General features: G+C 44.3%; 1 protein-coding gene across 1 annotated transcript in view; it reads left to right on the top strand.

The window, feature by feature from the left end:
- The window catches only part of LRRC32 (leucine rich repeat containing 32), a 74,712-nt gene that overhangs the window by 18,300 nt on the left and 34,043 nt on the right, over positions 1–22,369 (top strand). Inside the window, exon 2 of the mRNA XM_082246171.1 lies at positions 21,313–21,403. Coding sequence (XP_082102297.1) covers positions 21,317–21,403 — 87 coding nt within the window. The 5' untranslated portion in view covers positions 21,313–21,316. The remainder of the gene's footprint in view (positions 1–21,312; positions 21,404–22,369) is intronic.

Below are 22,369 nucleotides of genomic sequence, written 5' to 3'. Positions count from 1 at the left end.
GAAAGCTCTGTTTGTGGGAAAAAAAGGATGTGAAATTCGTTTGGGTACAGCGTCGCACGACCGCGCAATTGTCCGTTAAAGTCACGCAGTAAAAAAATCGCAAAAAAAAACCCTGGTCAGGAAGGGGGTAAAATCTTCCGGGGCTTAAGTGGTTAAGTCACTCAAAGCAACCAATTGGAATCCATCTTGTACTGGTCCAACTTCAGCCAAGTGAATTGTGACTGAATGCTGTGGGTTATTGCAGAACTATTATGAAGACTTTACTGAATAAAATGAAAAGCAATATTGAACCCAAAACCGAAAAACTTTTTTAGGCTTTTTACCCTCTGATTTCACCTGGTGATCTGGCCAGTAACACACCTCCTGTATTAGAGAGAGACAACTCTGGATGAAGGAGCACAGGGGGCACCTTTGGACAGTGGCATTGTCAGTCTGGGGGGAAGGGGAGTGTTAGATGCACTACCAGATTTAAATACACTAGAAAATTTATCAACTTCACTAATCCTGGGAAAAATACATCTACCATAAGGATTTTTTTTAATTTTCTGCAGAGAACAGGCAGGGTTTATTACACTGAAATCTAAACAGCAATAAAACTAGAGAAGGTGCTGATCTCAGCAATATGCAGGGAGGAGGCATTGATAAATGCAATGGGTAAAGGCAGGTACACACATACAGGTGTCCTCCTACTGAACCTGCAGAAAAATCCTCAGGGCATGCTAAACCATGAGAATAGTACACACAATAAGAAACGTTACATTCAAAGACACTCATCTTATTGTTATCCTATTAATCATCATAAATCATCCTCATTAAAACGAGCAAACAGACCCACGCAGTGATTTTCACCTTCCCACTGCAGGAAAAACAAGTTTGAATAACAGTTGACACCTGTGCTATCAGCAGCCCATAAGCAGTATGGTACAATGTACTGTCTGTAATCATTATAATCCGTGTCAAGGATCCGTATCAAATCCAAGTCAGTCGAGAAATCTTTTTCAACCCTTTTACCCCAAGGAACCTTCAAAAAAATGTTCAGGTCCTAGGGAACCTCTGCTAAAACCAATTCATCAGAGGTCAGTGTGAAAAATGCCTGTTACTGTACATTAGTGGCTATTGTGAAGAATACCGCCCTTACAGACATCCAAGATCACTGGGTTCAGACAGATGGCACTGTCAAGTGGCACTCATGGGCGTCCGCAGGTAGGGGCAAGGGGGGGAAAATGCCCCCCCCCCCCTGGAATCTCAACTTCCCCTTTCAAGTGGTTGTTAAGCCACTTTATACCATCCTGTCTGGTCTGTTTAATAATCATGTGTGCCTGTGTGTCTGTGTTTTTAAAAAATAAGCCGGTCTTTACCAGTTTTCAGAGGGCCGAGCGCCATTCACGTGACCCGTGGGTTCTCTCCTCTTCCCGTCTGACAGCTGCCTGCAGTGGGCGGGGCCGAGGATTCCTCACTGATGTCAGTTGGGAGGGGAGGAGAAGGGGAGGAGGATGGGAAGAGGAGAGGAGGCGAGTGGCACTCTGAAAACTTGTAAAGAACTTGTAACTTGTAAAGAGTGGCTTATTTTTATAAAACACAGACACAGGGGCACACAGAATTATTAAACAGACTGTAGACAGGATATGAAAATTTAAATTAAGCTACAGCAGCAGGAGAGGAGGGGGGTGGGCACTGACACAGGAGCAGACAGGCAGGGAGGGAGGGGGGAGAGAGGACAGAGGAGGACAGGTAAGTTGTGGATGACAGAGGCACGTAAACTGACTGCGGTGTCAGGGCAGGGCAGCCATGATATACCGTGGTCAGTTTACAGAGGGGAGGACATAGCCAGGCAGGATCAGCCAGGTATTTTAGGTGATAGAAGGGGCCAAATTACACAGCAAAGCACTGTGCTGTATAACATGCTTTAATGGAACAGGATCAATTATTTACTAAAATATGTATGGAGAGTAAGGATATAAAGATCAACTGGCACCGTCCCCGTAGTAAATTTGAAATAGTATAAATTACCAGGTGGGTGGTCCTGGAAATGGGGATTTAAATGTGCCTATATTAGAAAGGTACAATGCAAAAAATGAAAGAAAAATACAGATAAAATCAGTTTATTGGAAAAATTCATACAATAAAACATATCAGTATTTGTTTCTTTTTTCTTCAGTAATCATATGAATATAACAGTACATGTCTGGAATCCATCACATAAACCACTTATAGATCGATTATGTGATGGATTCCAGACATGTACTGTTATATTCATATGATTACTGAAGAATAAAGAAACAAATACTGATATGTTTTATTGTATGAATTTTTCCAATAAACTGATTTTATCTGTATTTTTCTTTCATTTTTTGCATTGTACCTTTCTAATATAGGCACACTTAAATCCCCATTTTCAGGACCACCCACCTGGTAATTTATACTATTTCAGGATCAGTTTTTTTTTTTTTTAGGTTAACAAATGCTTTAAAAATAAATGCTGCTATTTGCTCTTTAAAAATAAATACTCAAAATAAGAATAATGTCTAAACCCCTCCCCTTCATGACATTGTTGAAAATGAGTGGAGCATGGGTGACCTTAAAATTATGCCCCCCCCCCCCCCGAAACAAGTTCTGCGGACGCCCATGGTGGCACTCACTCTGAAATTATGGAGGCACCATCCAATGGTAGGTCAATTAGCCATTGCTAAAGGAACCCCTAAAAACCTCTAGAAGAACCATAGGGCTCTATGAAATACTGGCTTAGAATGGCTGCATTACTGTAGAGAACAGAAATATCCTGAAACTATCCAGACCTTTCATTTTCTAAACTTTGCCAGAAAAATGACAGCTGGAGCCTATCAGTTGTCTATCTATCTATCTATCTATCTATCTATCTATCTATCTATCTATCTATCTATCTATCTATCTATCTATCTATCTATCTATCTATCTATCTATCTATCTATCTATCTATCTATCTATCTATCTATCACCATCTGTCTTTTCTTTCCCTATTTTTATCTCTCTCTGCCTTCAATATCCCAATAATTCTTCCAATAGTAAGGAGTTTTGGGCTCCTTGAAATGTTTTAAAAGATATATTGGAGTCAATTGGTTGTATTTTGTCCAAGGACTTCTGTAGGCGATCCATAGGGAAAAGTACGAGGTGTGCCAATTTTATTCCCAGAATAGACTGTAAACAAAAACAGGAGCATTGTCGTGGGGGAGAATCCACTTGTCTGGACAGAGTTCTGGCCTTCTCTTCTGAACTTATTCCCGTAACCTTTTTAGATTTTCCAGGTAACACTGATGGCTTACTGTTGTACCAGGTTCTATGCATAGTGAACTATCCCCTATGATCAAAAAAACACACCGGCATGAGCGTAATACAGTGCACGAGAGTTCGCACTTTGTCCACATTTGCATCCGTTCTTTGCGTTTTTGACTGCTCACTTCTTGCGTCATCGTGGACATCATCCTACCCCTCCTTAAACTGCCTATGCCACTCAAAAACACTTGATTCACCATGGAATGTCCACCATAAGCCTGTTGTAACAAAGATTCACTCACACCTTTGCCAATTTTCACACAAAATTTGATGTTAATTCGCTGCTTCAGATTCCTGTCACTCATTTTCGACCAACAGCGCAATGCACACACGTGTTGTTTCTTCTACTACTCCATAAAGACTGAGTCAGCTGGTCTGCGACCCAGGCGAGTGCAATCAAGAACATGTCAGAAGACATTGCGAATGGCTGTTTGACTCACCACCATAGTGCTACATCGTGGGCATTCCTGGTAATTAAATCGTCACACCTCGTACATATAGCATAAGAAAAAGAAGCACCACTCCACGTATACAAGTCCAGAATGGTATTTTTTTTAAAGAAGAAGCATCACTTTGTCCCCAATTCCCTCCTTTTCCAATCCCCTTCCCTTCCTTTTATCTTTTTCTTTCTTCTTTGTTTCTTGTCTCTGTGCTTTCTTTCTATTTTGTTGAGCTCCCGTAGGCTCTGGCAGTGAAGGCTGTGGCTGTTAAATATTTTTTGGGTTTTTTTTTTTTACGCCAGGCCTTCTGCTCATATCTGCCAGTTAGATCACAGAGACATTAGGCCACCAGCGGCATGGAGTGTATGATAATGTTTTGATTGCCCGAGCGTTGACTTCTTGACACTTTTTGCGAACCAAGGGACCTCTATGCCTTAGACGTTCAACTTGCTCTTATAAATTGATGCTCTGCAAGTCTTGCTTTATTCATGTTTGTTTATAGTATAAGGCTGCTGCCACTATCGCTTCGTATTTGGGGAGCATTCTTCGCACAAGATGTACTGATATTCTATGGCTACTCTTGTTTTTATACAATTTTTTCCCTATATTTCTTAATATATTGGAAAAATTTCAATAAAATTTCAGAAAAAGAATAAGCTTCACTTTCATTTTTAATATTGGGACAAGTACATTATCTTCTTAGGAGTTATCTAAGGCTAGCTGTGAGGTTGGATATGGCACCCCTATCCAACTTCCCATCCCATCTTCTTAGGAGTTATCTAAGGATAGCTGTGAGGTTGGATATGGCACCCCTATCCAACTTCCCATCCCATCTTCTTAGGAGTTATCTAAGGCTAGCTGTGAGGTTGGATATGGCACCCCTATCCAACTTCCCATCCCATCTTCTTAGGAGTTATCTAAGGCTAGCTGTGAGGTTGGATAGGGCACCCCTCCTCCGTCCACGGTCGTCCAAGCTTCGGCTACTTGTCTTTGTTCTGGACTGGATTTTTGATGGTGACAATGATGGACCATGTGTGTTGGCATGAGTCTATCGGAGGTGCACGTGATTGGGTGACAACGCAAGAATTGGAAGACAGTTGTTATCCCATGACAGGAAGTCTCTAAATCATGATCTTCATGGCAACATCACCATGTAACAGGTTTTGAAATTATATTCACATGTTAAGGCTTATATGAGATTTTAGTGATTAGGTTTGCATTTATGTTATCTTCTGTTGGTGAGCAGAAGCTCCCACGTCTTCATTCACTTTTAACAAGAACCCTCAAATCTTGCCTCTAATGTGGAGCATATTTTGGCACTTTTCCACTGCAAGTACCGGCTCAGCTCTACTCAGCCCTGCTTGGCCCTTCTTGGCCCGGTTTGCTTTTTCACTGCTGTTACCGCATGGTACGGCGTTGGAGCGGTTCGGTACGGTACGGTATGGTTTGCTTTTCCACTAAAGTAGTACTAAAGTTAAGTGGGTGGGATGTGGGTGGGATAACAGCGATTCTCTGACCAATCAGTGGCTAGTAGTGACTGCATGCAAAGGATTGTGGGATATGGTACAGGGTATGGTACCTCTTGGAACCACAATCGGGGTGGTACTGTTTTTGAGAGCCGTACCGTTCGGTTCCATGCAGTGGAAAAGCGCCGCCGTACCGTACCGAACCGTTCCTACACCGTACCATGAGGTACCAGCAGTGGAAAAGCACAAAAGCGAGCCAAACCATTCGGTTCCATGCAGTTGAAAAGCACCATTTGTGTGCTTGGAACCAAGCTGGAGAGAGCAGCTTGAGGCTGGTTGCCTCATGTGCAACTACTTGGCCATTTTTGTTGAACCTTACTATAATGAGCAGAGACCCTCCACCGACCTACATCGGGGTTCCAGTGCTGGGGCTTCCTTCTTTCCTGTTGAAAATGGAAAGCCCATTTAGATTAAACCCTTCCATTTGATCCAGTGCCGATCTCCTTCTGAAGATGCTTATTGCCAACCTGCAACTCAAACCAAACATATCAACATCCATATTCTACTATTCTACTCTATTCTTCTATTTCCACTGAACTGACTATATCAGGCTGAATGATGATCGGATGCTGCACTTTGTACAACGCTCTGACCCCTTGCACTGCTTTACTAGATTAGTCTGAAAGTTTCCAGCATTTTCTCCTTATCAGTTTTTTGGAAGGCAGAGGCAATTTGATTCCTAAATGGCCTTTTTATCTCTCATAGTTTTAACTCCTGCTGGAAACCACCTAAAATGTTGGGTAAATCCACAAAGAAACCGAATCCTGTCACACAGGTCTTTACCGCCACTGTGACAAAACCCTGAGAACAGGGACAGGTGACATTCCACAGATGTAACACAATATTCTTATCATTTAATAATATAAACTGTGAGCACTGTGGAAGCTCGGGCAGGGCTCTCCCCCCATGTTATGGTTTTCGTCTTCTTTTTTCTGGGATTTGTCACCCTTTTATCATTTAACATTCAGATCCGTAATGTGAGTGCATTACAAATAAAGCATAACGCATATTGTATGCAAAGTCCCGCTCTCTCCTAAATTGAGCCTGTGCTCTGGCTATGGATATTCAACTGTTTGCATATTCAGAATAAGTGAGAAGTGAGCTTTGAAATAGGTTCTCAGTCATCTCTACAGCTGCAGGTACTGTGATGTAATTCACCTTCAAAGATCACAGCACAAATTCCAAAGTATTTTATGAGAGAATCAGCTCAATCTGACCCAGTCCGATGGAGAAGTGAAGTCTTACTACCTCTGAATAGTGACTCAGCTTTCCCTGTTCCCTTAGCAGCACTGCTCCCCAATAGTGAGTAAGCTTCACCTGCTCCTTCTCCCAACAGTGGTCCAGATTCTCTTGCTTCCTTCCCCGACAGTGACTCAGCTTCCTCCCTCCCCCCTCCGAACAGTGACTCAGCTCTCCTTTTCCTCTCACAACAGTGACCCAGCTTCCCCTGCTCCCCCTCCCAATCCAGATTCCCTTGCTTCCTCTCCCAACAGTGACTCAGTTTCTCCCCCCTCTCTCAACAGTGACTCAGCTCTCCTGCCCCCCCGCCCCTCTCAACAGTAACTCAACTTCCCCTGGCCCCCCTCTCAAATAACCAGCTTCACTGCTTCCTCTCCCAACAATGACCCAGCTTCCCCTGCTCCCCCTCCCAATCCCGATTCCCTTGCTTTCTCTCCCACCAGTGACTCGGCTTCTCCCCCCTCTCCCAACAGTGACTCAGCTCTCCTGCCCATCCCCCCTCTCAACAGTAACTCAACTTCCCCTGTCCCCCCTCTCAAATACTCAGCTTCACTGCTTCCTCTCCTAACAGTGACCAAGCTTCCCTGCTCCCTCTCTCAACAATGACCTAGCTTTCCTTGGTCCCCATCCCAACAGTGACCTAGTTTCCCTTGCTCCCACTCCCAACAGTAGATTACCACTGTCACACCACTTTCTAAAACTCAATCTTTCTAAAACTGAGTTTGTAATATTTCTTCCTCCCCAGTCCCCTCCCCATTAATGTACCATCAAGATAAAAAAGAAAAGAGCTTTTTAAAAATATAAAAATGAAGGAACACTATCATTGTTTAATTGTTACAAAGAATATAACAGAATATGTAAAAAGGAAATCAGGGACGCAAAAATTCAAAATTGAACGACAGATTGCAAAGGATAGTAGGACAAACCCACAAAAAGTCTTCAAATTTATTAACAGTAAAAAGGTTAGGTCTGAGCATGTAGGCCCTTTACAAAATAATCAGGAGTGGGTGACTGGGGGCAAAGAGAAGGCAAATTTATTAAATACTTTCTTCAGCTCTGTGTATACAAAGGAGCATGGGGGAGCTCATGACCATAATGAGGACGGTATTGACACAGCGCCAAATGATCCACAATGGCTGAAGATTGATATGGTCCAGAAATATTTAGACAGAATAAGGGTGGATAAAGCGCCTGGACCAGATGGCATCCACCCACGCATCCTAAAAGAATTGAGCGCTGTAATTTCTAAGCCTTTGTTTCAAATTTTTAGGGACTCGTTAAGGACTGGAATAGTACCACGGGATTGGCGTAGGGCCAATGTGGTGCCTATATTTTAAAAGGGATCAAAGTCTTTGCCAAGTAACTATAGACCTGTTAGTTTAACTTCTATAGTCGGGAAGATATTGGAGAGTTTAATAAAAGACCACATAGATGAGTTCTTGCTGGAAAAAAATATTTTAAGCAACATACAGCATGGATTCATGAGAGACAGAATTTGTCAAACAAGGACAACTTGGGAAAACCTTGGACAGAGAGTTGGCTGTGGACGTAGTATACTTGGATTTTGCAAAAGCATTCAACACAGTTCCCCACACACGGTTAATGTGTCAGGTAAAGTCTACTGGCTTGGAAAGATCAATTTGTAATTGGATAGAAAATTGGCTAAAAGATAGAATTCAGAGAGTAGTGGTTAATGATTCTTACTCTGAATGGTCTAAAGTTATCAGTGGTTTACCCCAAGGTTCAGTGTTGGGACCCTTACTTTTTAATATCTTTATAAACAATATAGGGTCTGGGATTACAAGTAGCATTTCAGTCTTTGCAGATGACACCAAGCTTTGCAGTGGAATAACTTCCTTACAGGATGTCTCCAATTTACAAGCCAACCTCAATGCACTGTTTCATTGGGCAACTATGTGGCAAATGAGGTTTAAGGTTTAAAGTTATGCACTTGGGGCCTAAGAATATGCATGCATCATACATACTAGGTGGAGTAGAACTGGAGGAATCCATAGCGGAGAAGGATCTGGGTGTTCTGGTAGATCATAAGCTTAATAATAGCATGCAATGCCAAGCTGCTGTTTCCAAAGCAAGCAAAGTCCTTTCTTGTATTAACAGAGGCATGGACTCCAGAGAGAGAGATATCATTTTGCCCCTGTACAAATCATTAGTAAGAACTCATCTGGAATATGCAGTTCAGTTTTGGGCACCAGTTCTTAAAAAGGATATCGGGGAACTGGAGAAAGTGCAGAGAAGGGCAACCAAACTGATAAGAGGCATGGAGGACCTCAGCTATGAGAAAAGATTAGAGGAACTGAATTTATTCTCTCTTGAGAAGAGGAGATTAAGGGGGGATATGATCAACATGTATAAATACATAAGGGGTCCATATAGTGAACTTGGTGTTGAGTTGTTCACTTTAAGGTCAACACAGAGGACAAGGGGGCACTCTTTACATCTAGAAGAAAACAGATTTCGTCTCCAAATACGGAAAGGTTTCTTCACCGTAAGAGCTGTGAAAATGTGGAATAGACTCCCTCCAGAGGTGGTTCTGGCTAGCTCAGTAGATTGCTTTAAAAAAAGGCATGGATTCTATCCTAGGTGTACATAATATAAATGGGTAATATAATTTTTTTCTAGGTAAAGTTGATCCAGGGATTATCCGATCAGGAAGGAATTTTTTTTCCCCTGCTGTAGCAAATTGGATCATGCTTTGCTGGGGTTTATGTTTGCCTTCCTCTGGATCAACAGTGGGTAGAGGATTGTGTATACGGGATTGTATGGTTGGGTTTTCAATACTGTTTTTTTTTTTTTTTTGGTTGAACCGGATGTCTTTTTTCAACCTGACTAACTATGTAACTATGTAAGATAAATGGCACAACCATTGGTCCCTCCACACATTCCAGGGTGCTGAGTGTAATCCTGGACTCTCTTCCACCCCTACATACAATTACTGGCTAAACCATGCTGCCTTACCCTCCACAACATTTCCAGAATTCGCCCCCATTCTGACTAACGACACCACAAAACTACTTTTTCACTCCTTGGTTATTTCCCGCCTTAATTAATGCAACTTTCTCCTCAATGGAGTAACTTTACACAGGCTATCCCCCTATAGTCTATTATGAATGCTGCTGCCAGACTCATACACCTTACTAATCAATCCATGACTGCTGCCCATCTCTGCCAATCCCTTTACTGGCTTCCTCTATCCCACCATATAAAATTCAAAACACTAACCACAACATACAAGGCCATCCTGGCCAGGCCCGTCACGTCAAGGCAGGCAAAACAAGCAATTGCTTGGGGCCCCGAGCTGGCCTGGGGCCCCAAGACCCTAGACACAGACTGACGTTATCCCAAAAACCCAAAACACAAACGCCGCAGCCGCACGCCGCGCCTCACACACACAGGCCGGCCTCACACACAGGCGGCCTGTGACAGGCCGGCGGGCGGGCGCACAGCGGAGGAGCGGCATGACGTCACGTGGCGCAGGCTCGCTAGGGGTAGAGTGCACGGCAGCGGCGTGCATCTGCGCAGTGCGCACCAGCCCCGCCCCAGCCTAGGCGGCCTAAAGCACGCGCGGGAGTGGCGCCACCCCACCAGGCCCGCAACCTTCGCCAGAGAGAGACACACCAAAAGTTATCACATCACATCACATCTTCCTCACACACGTGGACCGGACCAGGCCAGCGACAGGTATGATCACACTGACAGTCTGTCACTCCATTTTTCCGTGCACTGTACTCATTTTTTATTCATATAAAGTGTGGGTGAACTTAAACTGTATGGCTATGCTGTGGTTCCTGTAGGCTTTGCGTGTGTGTGGGGGGGGCTTCCATGTCCATTTTGCTTGGGGCCTCCAAATTCCTTCAAACGGCCCTGATCCTGGCATTGGCTTGCTCTCTATTTCCAAGACAATAGGGAGAACCTCAGTCCAATTTCAACCTAAACATTTTCGTTACCTAACAGAAAGTATATGCAACAGCTCAATGCTCACCATTGTATTTTTTTAAAAAAGGACTCCATCTTTCGTGGCTGACACCGTCCAGGTCCATCACTTGCCCCAGGGGTTATTTATGCCAAGTCCTTCCTTTCTAGGCTGTCTCCAGCTCTCCTGGTGGGCTGCACATGTGAGAACAGGATACCCCAAAGGGGAAGCTTTCACATAGCTTCAAGCTGGAACCAGACACCATACTGTTTAAGACATGAGCACTTCCCCTTTTTACATCCACCGACTCCCCCCTAAAACCAACATATCCCTCTTAGGAAAGGCTAAACAGGCTATACACATGGCTAACAGATGTGAATTAACCACCCATCTATTTAGTCATTTGGATTGACAGCTGGCTACTGCAGAAATTGTGATAGTAAGCTTAAAATAAATTCAATTAATAAAAAAAAAAATAATTTTAAAACCACATGCCGTTCACCAGGCATGCACATCCCATAGCCAGCCAGGCAACAGCAATAGGCTAAAAGACATGTTCTGTTGCTGTTCCCATGCATCGTAGGCGCTCTTTCACTGGGGCTGATAGACTGGGGCACTTATGGCTATGGGATACGTCTTGTCCACACTAATTTAGCAAACAGGCTGCTTTTCCATGATTTTGGCATAGCAAACTTGAAGGCCCCTGCCATGGTCAGGCTGGTCCTCTAACAAACAATAGGTAGATGCTATCTCTTTTTTTTCTATTTCCTTTTGAGGATTTTTCCTCTTTAGCATACGAGGAATGAAAGCTATTTGAAAACAGGAAATTTCATGGGTACGGCTGAAAAACAAAGAAAACATCTAAAGTTTCTTTTGTTGCAATGCTGGAGGAAATGGCCGTCCATTTGGCTTTCTTGGTGTGAATGTCAGATAAACAGATTTTACTTAGAAAATATCTCACAGCAGGACTCCAAAGTATCTTTGGTTGGCGGACGTAACATAAAATAGCATCAGCAGAGGAGCTGTGAAAATAATTGAAAGCATTTAATGGGGGAGGTTGTAGGTAAAGAACTGTGATATGTAGGAATGAAGGGAAGCCCATGGATTTAAATTCAACATATTAACAACATACATAGTCATCCACACAACTCTGTCCCTAGCTACATCACCAACCTCATCTAAAAGGCCATCCAAACCATCCACTCGTCCTTCAAAGACCTCCTGCTGTCTAGCTCCCTGGACACCTCCTCCCATGATTACATCCAAAACTTCTCAAAAGTCTCTCCCATCCCCTGAAACTCCCTACCCCATCTGTCTGGCTCTTTCCTACTCTGCCCCGTCTTTAAGCAATTCCTGAAAATCCATGTCTGTGATGTGTAAGATCTATGGCGGGCCTCCAGGCACAATCCTTTTTTTGTACCATGAAGTGAGGGGAGTAGATTCCTTGCCCCCTCTCGACCTCCAGGACAGGAACAGCGGCGCCCTGAGCTATCAGGGATTCTACATAGGACAAGAAGCGTCTGCCTTTTCTCTGCCGAAGGTGGGAGGGAAGTGGGCACGAACCTGAGCCTGGGAGCGCCGTTGAAGGCCCAGGAATGCCCCAAAGAGACCATTCTGACAGTCCTGGATTGAGACCGCCCAGACATCCTGAAAGTGGAGAAGACAAGCCCCCACCTGACATCTCTGAGTGGGCCTAATCTCAAAAGGACTTAGTGGCCTCCCGGCCACCAGTAGAACTACCCTTAGGGGTTTTCCAGTAGGAGGATTTTCTTGACTTCCAAATTCTGACTAACTCTCTGCTGGGCTTATAGCTGCATGCCTCCCTAGCACGGTCTGTATTTTGCTTCCTGGGGTGAGCCCGTTTCTGATTTAGCAGGCATCTGTCTTAGGGAAGGAACCCCGACCTACCACCTGTGGCCCAGGTTATAGCGTTATCTAGCTTATTATCGAAGAGGGAAGAGCCCTCAAATGGAATCCGGCACCACACCTGCTTTGATGCAGGATCAGCTAACCAGGGTCGAAGCCAGAGGGCGCTCTTAGTGGTGACAGAGGATAGCATAACCCAGGCCACAGGGTTGATGATTTTGATGGACGCCTCTCCCAAGAAAGCCGATGCCATTTTCAGCTCTTGAATGGGGGATCTTCTGGCCACCTCTTCCAAGACACTCCTAAGGGTCTTATCCATGCATTCCGCCCATATCTCCATTGCTTTGGACATTGCTGCTAGGGCTAAGGCCAGTTTGCAAGCCATACCTGCAGTTAGATAGATTAGTTTAGGATCAGTATCAATCCATCTTTCCAAAGTGTCCTTAAAAGACACTGTATCTTCCAACAGAAGGGTCACATGCTTGACGAGTCTCATCACAGCCGCATCCACCAGAGGTGGGGACTCCAGGAGTTTCACCTCTTCTTCCTTAAAGGGATAGAGCTGCAACATTTTTCAGAGCATGGAATTTTTCCTCTCCACCTTACTCCATTCATCCATAATAACCTCTCCCAACTCTCCTAGGAATGGAAAATTCAGACAATCTTTATTCAGTTGCTTAAAGAATGTTCTCTGTTTGGGAGGAGAGACCGCTGGATCTTCCCAGTTTAGGGCTTCTCTTGCTACCCTGACCAGGGGGGAACAAGGCCGAAATCGAAAACCCAGACAAGGATCTTCTGTCTCTGAGTCGCTGTCTGAAAGGAAGAGGGAAGGACGGCTTGACTGTGAGGATTCCAGGGTGTCCTGGCCCTTAGCATCCCTCGCCAGACTTTGGACATGGCTAACTCACAGTTCACTCAGGGAATCCTTTTTTTTTTTCTTTGTAAATGTCACTTTTGCTGTAGTAGCCATAGTACATTGTATACATCGCACATGCTTGCCACTTCACAGGCAGGTTTAGGGTATACCCCCAAACATGTTATTTAAAGCAATTGGTCATTTATTATCCTAGATGAAGGTCCCATATAGATGGTAATAGATAACAGTGGGTGAAATATCGGGGTCAAAACAGACACCTGACATCTCCTCTTGAGACACAAAAAGGAATTGAGGACACAGATTCTTTGTTTCCTTTCTCTGCAGCATCTGAAGATGAATGAACAGCAGACAGAGGCTCCTGTTCATTCATAAACTTGAAGCACTGTAAACACAGTTTACTATGCTTCCGTTATGAATGAACACAGTGAGTGTTTGACCACTCACTGAGTTCATTCACTAAAGGGCCTGGTAAATTACACATTTACCGGCCCCTTGCTCTGCTCTCCATCCTGAACATCTCCCCCTGTGCCCACAACAGCTGGCAGGAGAGAAAAGCTGGCAGCGCTGCAGGGGGGCACACAGGCGAGCACGTAGCAGCCTGCAGAGGGAATCAGATGTATGCAGGACAGGGAGGGGGAATCGGTACCACTAGGGGGCAACAACAGGAACTATGCCCTGTGTTTTTCTCCCTCCAGCAGCTGAAAGCCAATGGGAGGAAGGTGGGGAGAAACTGGCTTTCAGCTGCTGCAGAGAACTGCACAGGGCATCATTCCTGTAATTGCCACAGTACCAATCATCTTCCCTATCTTGCTCATATCCAATGCCCCCCTGTGTGCTCAGGCCCCATACAGGTGTACAGGGGGTACCCCCTTACCGGTGGCCCTTTCCATCCCCAAATCATACCAGGCCACATGCCCTCAAACTTAGTAGGGTACCTTTCCAGGGGGCACCCTTTCCTCCAAGGTATTTTGTCCTCATCATGCTTGGGGCAAGGGCATCTTCTCACAGCCCTGGTTTGGTGGCTGTGGGGGGTCTGAAGGTACGGGGCTTATTGAAATCTAGAACCCTCTTTGAATGTACCAGGAGCTCATCCCTAGCATTTGATGTGGTTCCAGAGACTGCAGACTATATAAAGTGTATCCTATAAGTAGGTTTAGACTCTATTTAATTATGCCCTTTCAGACCATGCCCAATATTTGGTGTGTAGCTATAGCCTATTTTCTCTGTGGCACAGTTGTACAGGAGAGGAGCCCATACCACTGTGCAAGATTGAAGGGAAGGCTGGCATACAAACAGGAATTCCCCCATTAAAGCGGACAGAGCCGGGACAAGATCACATAGAGCCCAGGGTGAACATGTCAAATTGCACCCCCCACCCTAAAAAATAAAAAATAAAATGAATAGGCTTTATATGACAGCGAAAACCCCCTCCCCCCCCCCAAAAATAAATAAATAAATAAACACTAATCTAAATGCTCACCACCTAAGTATAAATTCCCCCTCCTCCCAGTTCAAATATGCCCCCTGCTGAAATTCCCCCCTCCCAGCACAAATCTTTGTTTGTCCCCACCAGCTCGAATCCTCTCCCCATATGCTCCCAGCACAAATCCCCCCCCCCCCCCCCCAAAAAAAAAAAAAAAAAAATCCCTCGAAGCACAAATCCTTTCTTCAATTCCAAATCCTCCATGTCCAACACAAGTCCCCTCCCCCATTCTAGCACAAATCCCCCTGGCACATATACCCCCCTAAAAAAACATTTTAATTTTATAGCACAAACCCCCCAAATTCCCCTTCCTAGCACAAATCCTCTTTCCTTATCCATCCTCCCAACACAAATCCCCAAAATCACCACACAATCCCCCCAAACGCACACCTCCCTTAATTTGCTCTCCTAGAACAATTCTTAACCCCTATCTCACCCCCCCCCCCCCTTCAAATTCCCCTTCCCAACAAAAATCCCCTCCCCAATATTCTTGTGGTGTTCCCCTACCTCACATGATACCACGGTGCCCAGGACAGCCAACCTTCTGCCCACCCCTTGTCCCGGCCCTAAAAGCAGAACTAAACTCCCTCAATCAGCATTAACTATTGATAATTATTATGCTGCTAATATTAGTAAATAAATAGGAAGGTATATTATAGTTACTTTTTTTTATTTGTTTTTACATTTCTTCAGTTGCTTCCTGGTTTCTGGCCTAGGCCAAAAGTTGTCATGCATCCCAGGAGTCTTTACAAGGGGAGGAAGGGATTTCTCAGCTAAGCACACCCTCCTGCCTGCATGCCTGAGCTAAAGGCAGATAGATTTAGATTCCAGGAGGTACATGCTACATGAATCATCTGCCTTTACTCAAAATACAGGCTACAATCCGGGGGGGGGGGGGGGGTTCAAGGTGATTTCCCAACAAAATAAATGCATGGAAACTAGGATGGATGGATGGATGGATGGATGGATAGATGAATTTGCTTTGAATATTAAAAATGAATAGTATTTTCAGTTTGTGGTGCTCAGATTCTTTTTCATTCTTCTTTAAAACAAGTGACAAGTAAAGGAAACTTTGCAAGAGGAAAATAACATAATACTGAAACAAAAGCACTCCATAAAGGGTGTACAATAAACAAAGGAAAAAAATGATAAACATGACTTTCATTATGAATACAACATAATGAAGAAGGCCCCCCCTTCTTATTTATCTCTTGGTTCACATCCAGGTCAAAAAACAAATAAACAAAATGAAAATAATTCACATATTTTAGTTATGACTATTTACAGCCACTAAAAAATGTGAGTTTTGATTGTATCGTTTACTATATTTTGATGAATTTTTCCCATGCTATATCATACATTCTCAGCCAGGAGCTTCCAGAACTCTCCAGAGGTTGCTAATGGTTCCTTGAACTGAGGATGATCGACCTCCCATCCAATGGTGCCTGTATAGTTTTTGGTTCAACGCTGCTACAGCTGTCTGCAAGCCCCATGCACCTTAGTGTACACAAAATGCACAAAAGATGCTTGTTGTGTTTGTGGTGCCATTCATTGGTAATGGCACTGCAAGCGCACCAATCAAAAAATGTGAAAAACATGTGGTACTAAAAAGAGAGGAATGAACAATGCTCAAATAGGTATAATCGATTCTTTGCCGCATTTGAAACACATAGGGCAGCTCATTGAATGAATACCAAAAAATTGCAAATAAGTGCAATGCCTAATGTAGCACTACAATCGTATAAATGGAGCCTAAGGGTGGCATACTTAGCACTGATCATCGCTGTAAGAAGGGCATTCTTACCACTGACCACCATGGTTAAGGGCATTCTTCCCACTGAAGATAAATGTAAGGAGCATTCTTCTCACTAATCGCCAATGTAAAGGGTGATCTTGCCACTGATCACCAATTTAAGGGCATTCTTCCCACTGGCCACCAATTTAAGGGGCATTCTTCCCACTGAAGATCAAAGTAGGGAGCATTCTTCCTACTGATCACCAATGTAAGGGGCATTCTTCCCATTGGCCACCAATTTTAGGGGCATTCCTCCCACTGGCCGCTAATGTAAGGAGCATTTTTCCCACTGACCGCCAATGAAAGGAACATTATTTCCACTGATCACCAAAGTAAAGGGCATTTTTCCCACTGTCCACCATTGCTAGGGGCATTTTTCTCACTGACCACCAATGTAAGGGGCGTTCTTCCCACTGAAGATCTATGTAAGAAGTATTCTTCTCACCAATGACATATGTAATTGACGTTTTTCCCACTGCCCACCAATTTAAAGAGCATTCTTCCCATTGAAGCTCAAAGTAGGGAGCATTCTTCCCACTGACCACCAATGTAAGGGCATTTTCCCCATTATACACCAATGCAAGGGGCATTTTTCCCACTAGCCACCAATGTAAGGGACGTTCTTCCCACTAATCACCAATGTAAGAAGCGTTCTTTCTGCTGATTATTTATTAACCTCCCTGGCGGTCTGATTATGTTCGAATTTTTGATCTCAAAGCAGTACATTGTTTTGCATGGAAATCTGTTTTATATTTTAGGCCTGTAATTCTTAGGAATAATTCACTTAAATCTGTCCAAACAAGAGTCTAGTAGACAACCCGGGTATGATACTTCCCAAATTTTCTTTAGTTGTGGTGCAGGATGAGTAGTTTCATCAAATTCTTCATTATTTTCGAAGTGCCAAAGAATGGAGTGGCAAGTAATGTATTGGTCAGTGGCGGCTGGTGCTCCATCATTCGGGGAAGGTGGCAGATGGACCTGGCCACGGACCTGACCGCTGACCCCCCCCCCTCTATATCACTCCAGCCTGCCCCACAACATCTCCCCCCCCCGCCAGTTTACTTAAATTGTTCCTCCGGACTGACAGGCGGCCGCAGTGGTGGCGGCGGCGGCTTCCCCCTCAGGCTCCTAATGTCCTTTCTCGGTGGCCGTCTCCTCCCCCCTTCTTGTCCAATAGCATGCCTTCTCCTTTCGCCCCATCGGGAAACAGGTCTCAGGACCCACTTCCTGATTGGCCGGGGGCAGAATCAGTGTGGCAATAGCGAATATTCATTCACTATTTGTCACACAGCTGGGTGGGCTCAGGGCCTATTAGAGCCTCTGGCTGTAATCAGGTGCTTAAAAAGAAAAAAAACCCATTGGAATCCATGCATCCGGTACCCTGCATGTAGGTTTAGGAGGCCAGATGCATGGATAGGGGGGGGGCGGTGCCCCTGAGCCCCCAATGGACAGGCCGCCACTGGTATTGTTTGTCCAATACCACTTCTGCAAGGGATTTCCCCACCACTCCCTGAAGAATTATTAGACCCAGAAATTTCCAAATGTCATCTTTGGTCACTGGTTCCCACTTTCTGCATCTTGCAAACCTCAGATGCGTAGTGCATTGTAGCTCTTTGTACCGGTTTGTCTTGGTAACTTTTTTTTCAATAACCTTATCGGTCAGAAATAATTGTAGGTATGCCAAGGGGTTGTCATGGTCAACGTCAAGTTTCATACCAGGTGCTCCAGTAAATGGGAATCTTGGGGAGCTGCCTCATCCGTACCGCAGTACATAGAGCACCAAATCCGCACATCGCTGAGCTCAGTCGCAGAATCGTTGCTGTCGTCACTTTCAGTACCTGATGACGAATTTCCCACTAATCGCTATCGCTCAGTTCTTCAAATAATTCCAATTCACCGTCTCTGTTTTCCAGTTCGTCTAAAATTGCCTTTGAGCTAAAAGTAACGCTTTTTGGATGCTATGGTCGTTCTCAATTTTCCATGCACAAAGAACTGCAAAAAGTACAGGCAGGGCACTGGAAAAGCCTTTAGGTGAAAATCTGTGGGGAAATGGCTTGATACAAAATCCTAACAGATTACCCTGTATCATGTCATTTGTTTTTATTTTTTCTTTGAAATTCCCGCCGGTTCCACCCCCCTGCGTCACGGTGCTCGCAGGGAAGGCAGGTGCCGGCATCGGCCGGAGCACACAGTGAGGACAGCGGGAGGATGGCTGGAGGACAGCGGGAGGACGGCGGGGGATCCTAGCGGAAGGTAAGTGTGATTGTGGGGTAATCCTGAGTGTGGCTCGGGGTTACCGTTTTTTGGCACTGTATATTAACCCCGAGCCACACTTGGGAATACTGCCAGGGAGGTTAGAGCAGGCCACTAAAATGAATGTGATGCCGATGCACCCCAAAATGCCGAAAATTGGACACACTACTATGCGATGGCATGCTCTACAACACAGATGTGTTTCTTTATACACTTACATTGGGGGGGAGAATCGGTAAAGTGCAGCATTGCTATGTCTATGTATGTAATAAGAAGAAAAAATATTTTTCATTGCAACCTAAACATAGATACATAATAATAATAGGTTTATCTTGGATGGATGGATCAGGTGATATGTCAGGTTGGCAGCTGAATGAAGTGACTCATCCCAGATAATCATTTAGGAAATAAAACCCTCCATTCATATACGCTTTAACATGTTAGCGTTGTTTTAGAAGCTGTTTTACATTTTTTTAAAGCTGCCATTTAATCAGCTTTTATTCCTTCTAAATTTCTTTATGTTTCTTATATTTTGCCTTCTCTGGTTCCTCTTTTCCCCGTTCATTAAAGTGGGGTTCCACTCATTTTTGTGTTTATTAAAAGTCAGCAGCTAAAAAAAGTAAAAGTAGCTGCTGACTTTTAATAAACACAGCGATGTGGCCACCTGAAGCCTCGATCCTCTCCTTCTCCCTGGCACCGGCATTTCTAGTGTGGGCACCCGGCTGTGACAGTTTGCGGCTTCACAGCCGGGTGCGCACTGCGCATGGTCGAGTCACGCTGTGCGCTGTGAATGGCCGGGCAATCTTCTGGGATCTGTGACGTGTCCCAGAATATTGCAGGGAGGGAGGGGGAGAGGAGAACTTCTAGGCCAGGGGCGTAGATAAGGGGAGGGTCAGGGGGGTCCAAACCCACACCCCCCCCCCCCCCCAGAGCATTGGTCAATTTCACAGCAGCTAGGCTAGTGCAGCCTATCAGCTGCGGGAGCCGCACTGCAACTGGAAAGACCACCTGTCTCATCCACGAGGCTGACAGGCAGGGCCTGGCTTACATTGAAGCCATGTTTACTATTTGCTTCAATAACAGATGTGCCTGCTGGGGGCGCTGTATATACTGTATATATTTACACACTACAATTTGTCACAGCGTTGTAGGCATGATAAACATTGTTCTCTGGGTACTCAAGGCTGCACCCCCCCCCCCCTTCCCCAGGAAAAACAATTATCTACGGCCCTGGCCTAGTTGGCCCAATCGGAAGTGGGAGCAGGTACCTGTCAAATCTAGGTACTCCCCCCCCAAAAAAAAATGACATGCCAAATGTGGCATGTCAGGGGGTCAGCAGTATTTAAAGCAGAAGTTCCACTTTTGGGTGGAAATCCGCTTTAGCAGGCTAATAAAAAATATTAAATACATATTTTCCTTTTTTTTTATACAAACCTTCTTTTAGACCCAGTCAGGTCATCACAGGGACTCTGTGCTTCTCAATGCAATGCAGGCAGATCATGGCTGGATCCATTTCCAGGACCCAACTTCCGCCTATGACTAGACAGTGAAAGGACAAGCAACACAGTGATAGGTTTAGCTGTCTGTCCCTCTGCTCTCCTCCATTCAACATGCTTCTTGTCAGCAGATGAGCTGATTGGCTTCTTGAACGGCTTTCCCCTTTTATACTCCAGCCCTGCTGTGTTAGCTAATTCTAGGTCAAATGTTATTTAACCTCCCTAGCCGTATTCACGAGGGTGGCTCGGGGTTAAATTCCAGTGCCAAAAGTGGTAACCCCGAGCCACACTCGGGGTACCACTAGGAAGATCGTTGGATCCTGGAAGAGAGGGTACTTACCTTGTTCCCGAGATCCAGCGATGTATCCCGGCGGTGTGCGGCTGCGGATCTTCCTCCCAATGCTCTGTGCCCTGGCTTCCGTCTGCTGCGATGTGACGCTCGCAGGGGGGTGGAACCGGCGGCAAATTCAAACAGTAAAACACACCAAACACACTGATACATTACAAAATAAAATAAATTCACATTAGTTTGCCCCCCAGTGCCCTTTCCTGCAGTTTTACTGTACTTTTTATGTATGTATATCTATATATAGAGATCTATCTATCTATCTATCTATCTATCTATCTATCTATCTATCTATCTATCTATCTATCTATCTATCTATCTATCTATAAATATATGTACATATATACACGTATATCTATATATACATACATACTTTAACTTATTTATAGTTATTTATTATATTATAATTTATGATTTTGTGTTTTTAAACTTTATTATACCCGAGATGTTATAAAGAAGAACGCACAGTAAAAAAAAAATCATATATAAATAGTTGGTTTGGGCTGCTCATTCAAGAATTACATGCAAAATAATTGTACCGCTTTCAGCACCTAAAATCGGAAAGAATCATACCGCCAGGGAGGTTAAAAAATATGTTCAATGATGGATTAATGATTACAGAGCTGCATAATGCGTTTACAGTTCAGCATAGATTTTGAAACATTAAAACAGTCTATACTTTTTTGTGGGCTTGTATTGTAACAAAATTGCAAAATGTTGCTTACTTTCATGTTTGTTTTTCCCGAAACAGAGCCATGCTCCATTATCTCATCGTGTTACTGGCAGTGGTGAAGCAAGGCACCCCAAGCTACCGCCCCCTAGAGGAATCTCATTGTGTAACGGTATGAAGTAAATGACTATCGGAAAGCATTCTGAGTGCAGATCCTCAAGTTTTTATTTGTCCTGTGACCTTTTCATTAAATGCATAATCTATTTTCTCCGCACCCAAAAGATGTGTTATTTTCAGCCACAAAGCACTTCTGTAATGTCAGTCTGCAGTTACTGGGCCTTTTTTACTATGGAATGGAAACATATGCTTTGATGTATCCACAAAATGGACCTGCAAGACATAATCCTACAGTATTTACTATGTAGTCATACTGCTCCCGTGCTCCCTAAGACAGCATACACATACACACATACAGAGCACACACTAACAAATGAGGATTGCTGAGCAACATATCCACCAGCCTCTGAAAGTATGCCAGCAAGGGCTTGTTCACAGGGAAAACACATTTTCATATGAGGAACGTTGCATTGAGTACCCTATTTATAATGAATGGGCTGTCTATGCAAAAAAAAAAAGCTCCTGCACCACTGCAGCACAATTTCCAAAGCATATGGGCAGGGCCGCTGATAGGGGGGGACCACCAGCCCTCTTGTAGGGGGCCCGAGCACACAGGGGGGCCCACACAGAGAGGGGGATTAGTGATGGACAACAAATACAGAAATCTTCCTCCAGCACCTGAATCTGATCTGTCCCTTTCCCTGCTATCAGCTTTTTCTGTTGAGAAAGAGACAGTCATCCCTCACTAATCCCCCTCCCTTGTGTGGCCCCCCCTCCCAGCACTTATCTCTGCTCAGGAGTTTATTTGTAAATTGTAACTTTGTTTCTCTCCCTCTGTCTCTCTGATCACTGAGCCCAGCCTGTATATTTTTCTCATCTCATCTTCTTTTTTATTTAAAGCGGAGTTCCGGGCACAAAATCGATATTTTTTTTGTGCCCGTCCGCTAGTTAGACATCACCTGAAAAGGAATTGGATAGTTAGGTTTTTTTTTTTTTGTTTACTCACCTTGTAAATGAAGAT

The sequence above is a fragment of the Pelophylax lessonae genome, assembly GCF_965119305.1.
Source record: "Pelophylax lessonae genome assembly, chromosome: 2".
Lineage (NCBI taxonomy): Eukaryota > Metazoa > Chordata > Amphibia > Anura > Ranidae > Pelophylax > Pelophylax lessonae.
Note: the sequence above shows the minus strand (reverse complement) of the source record. Positions and strands in the feature narration are given on the sequence as shown.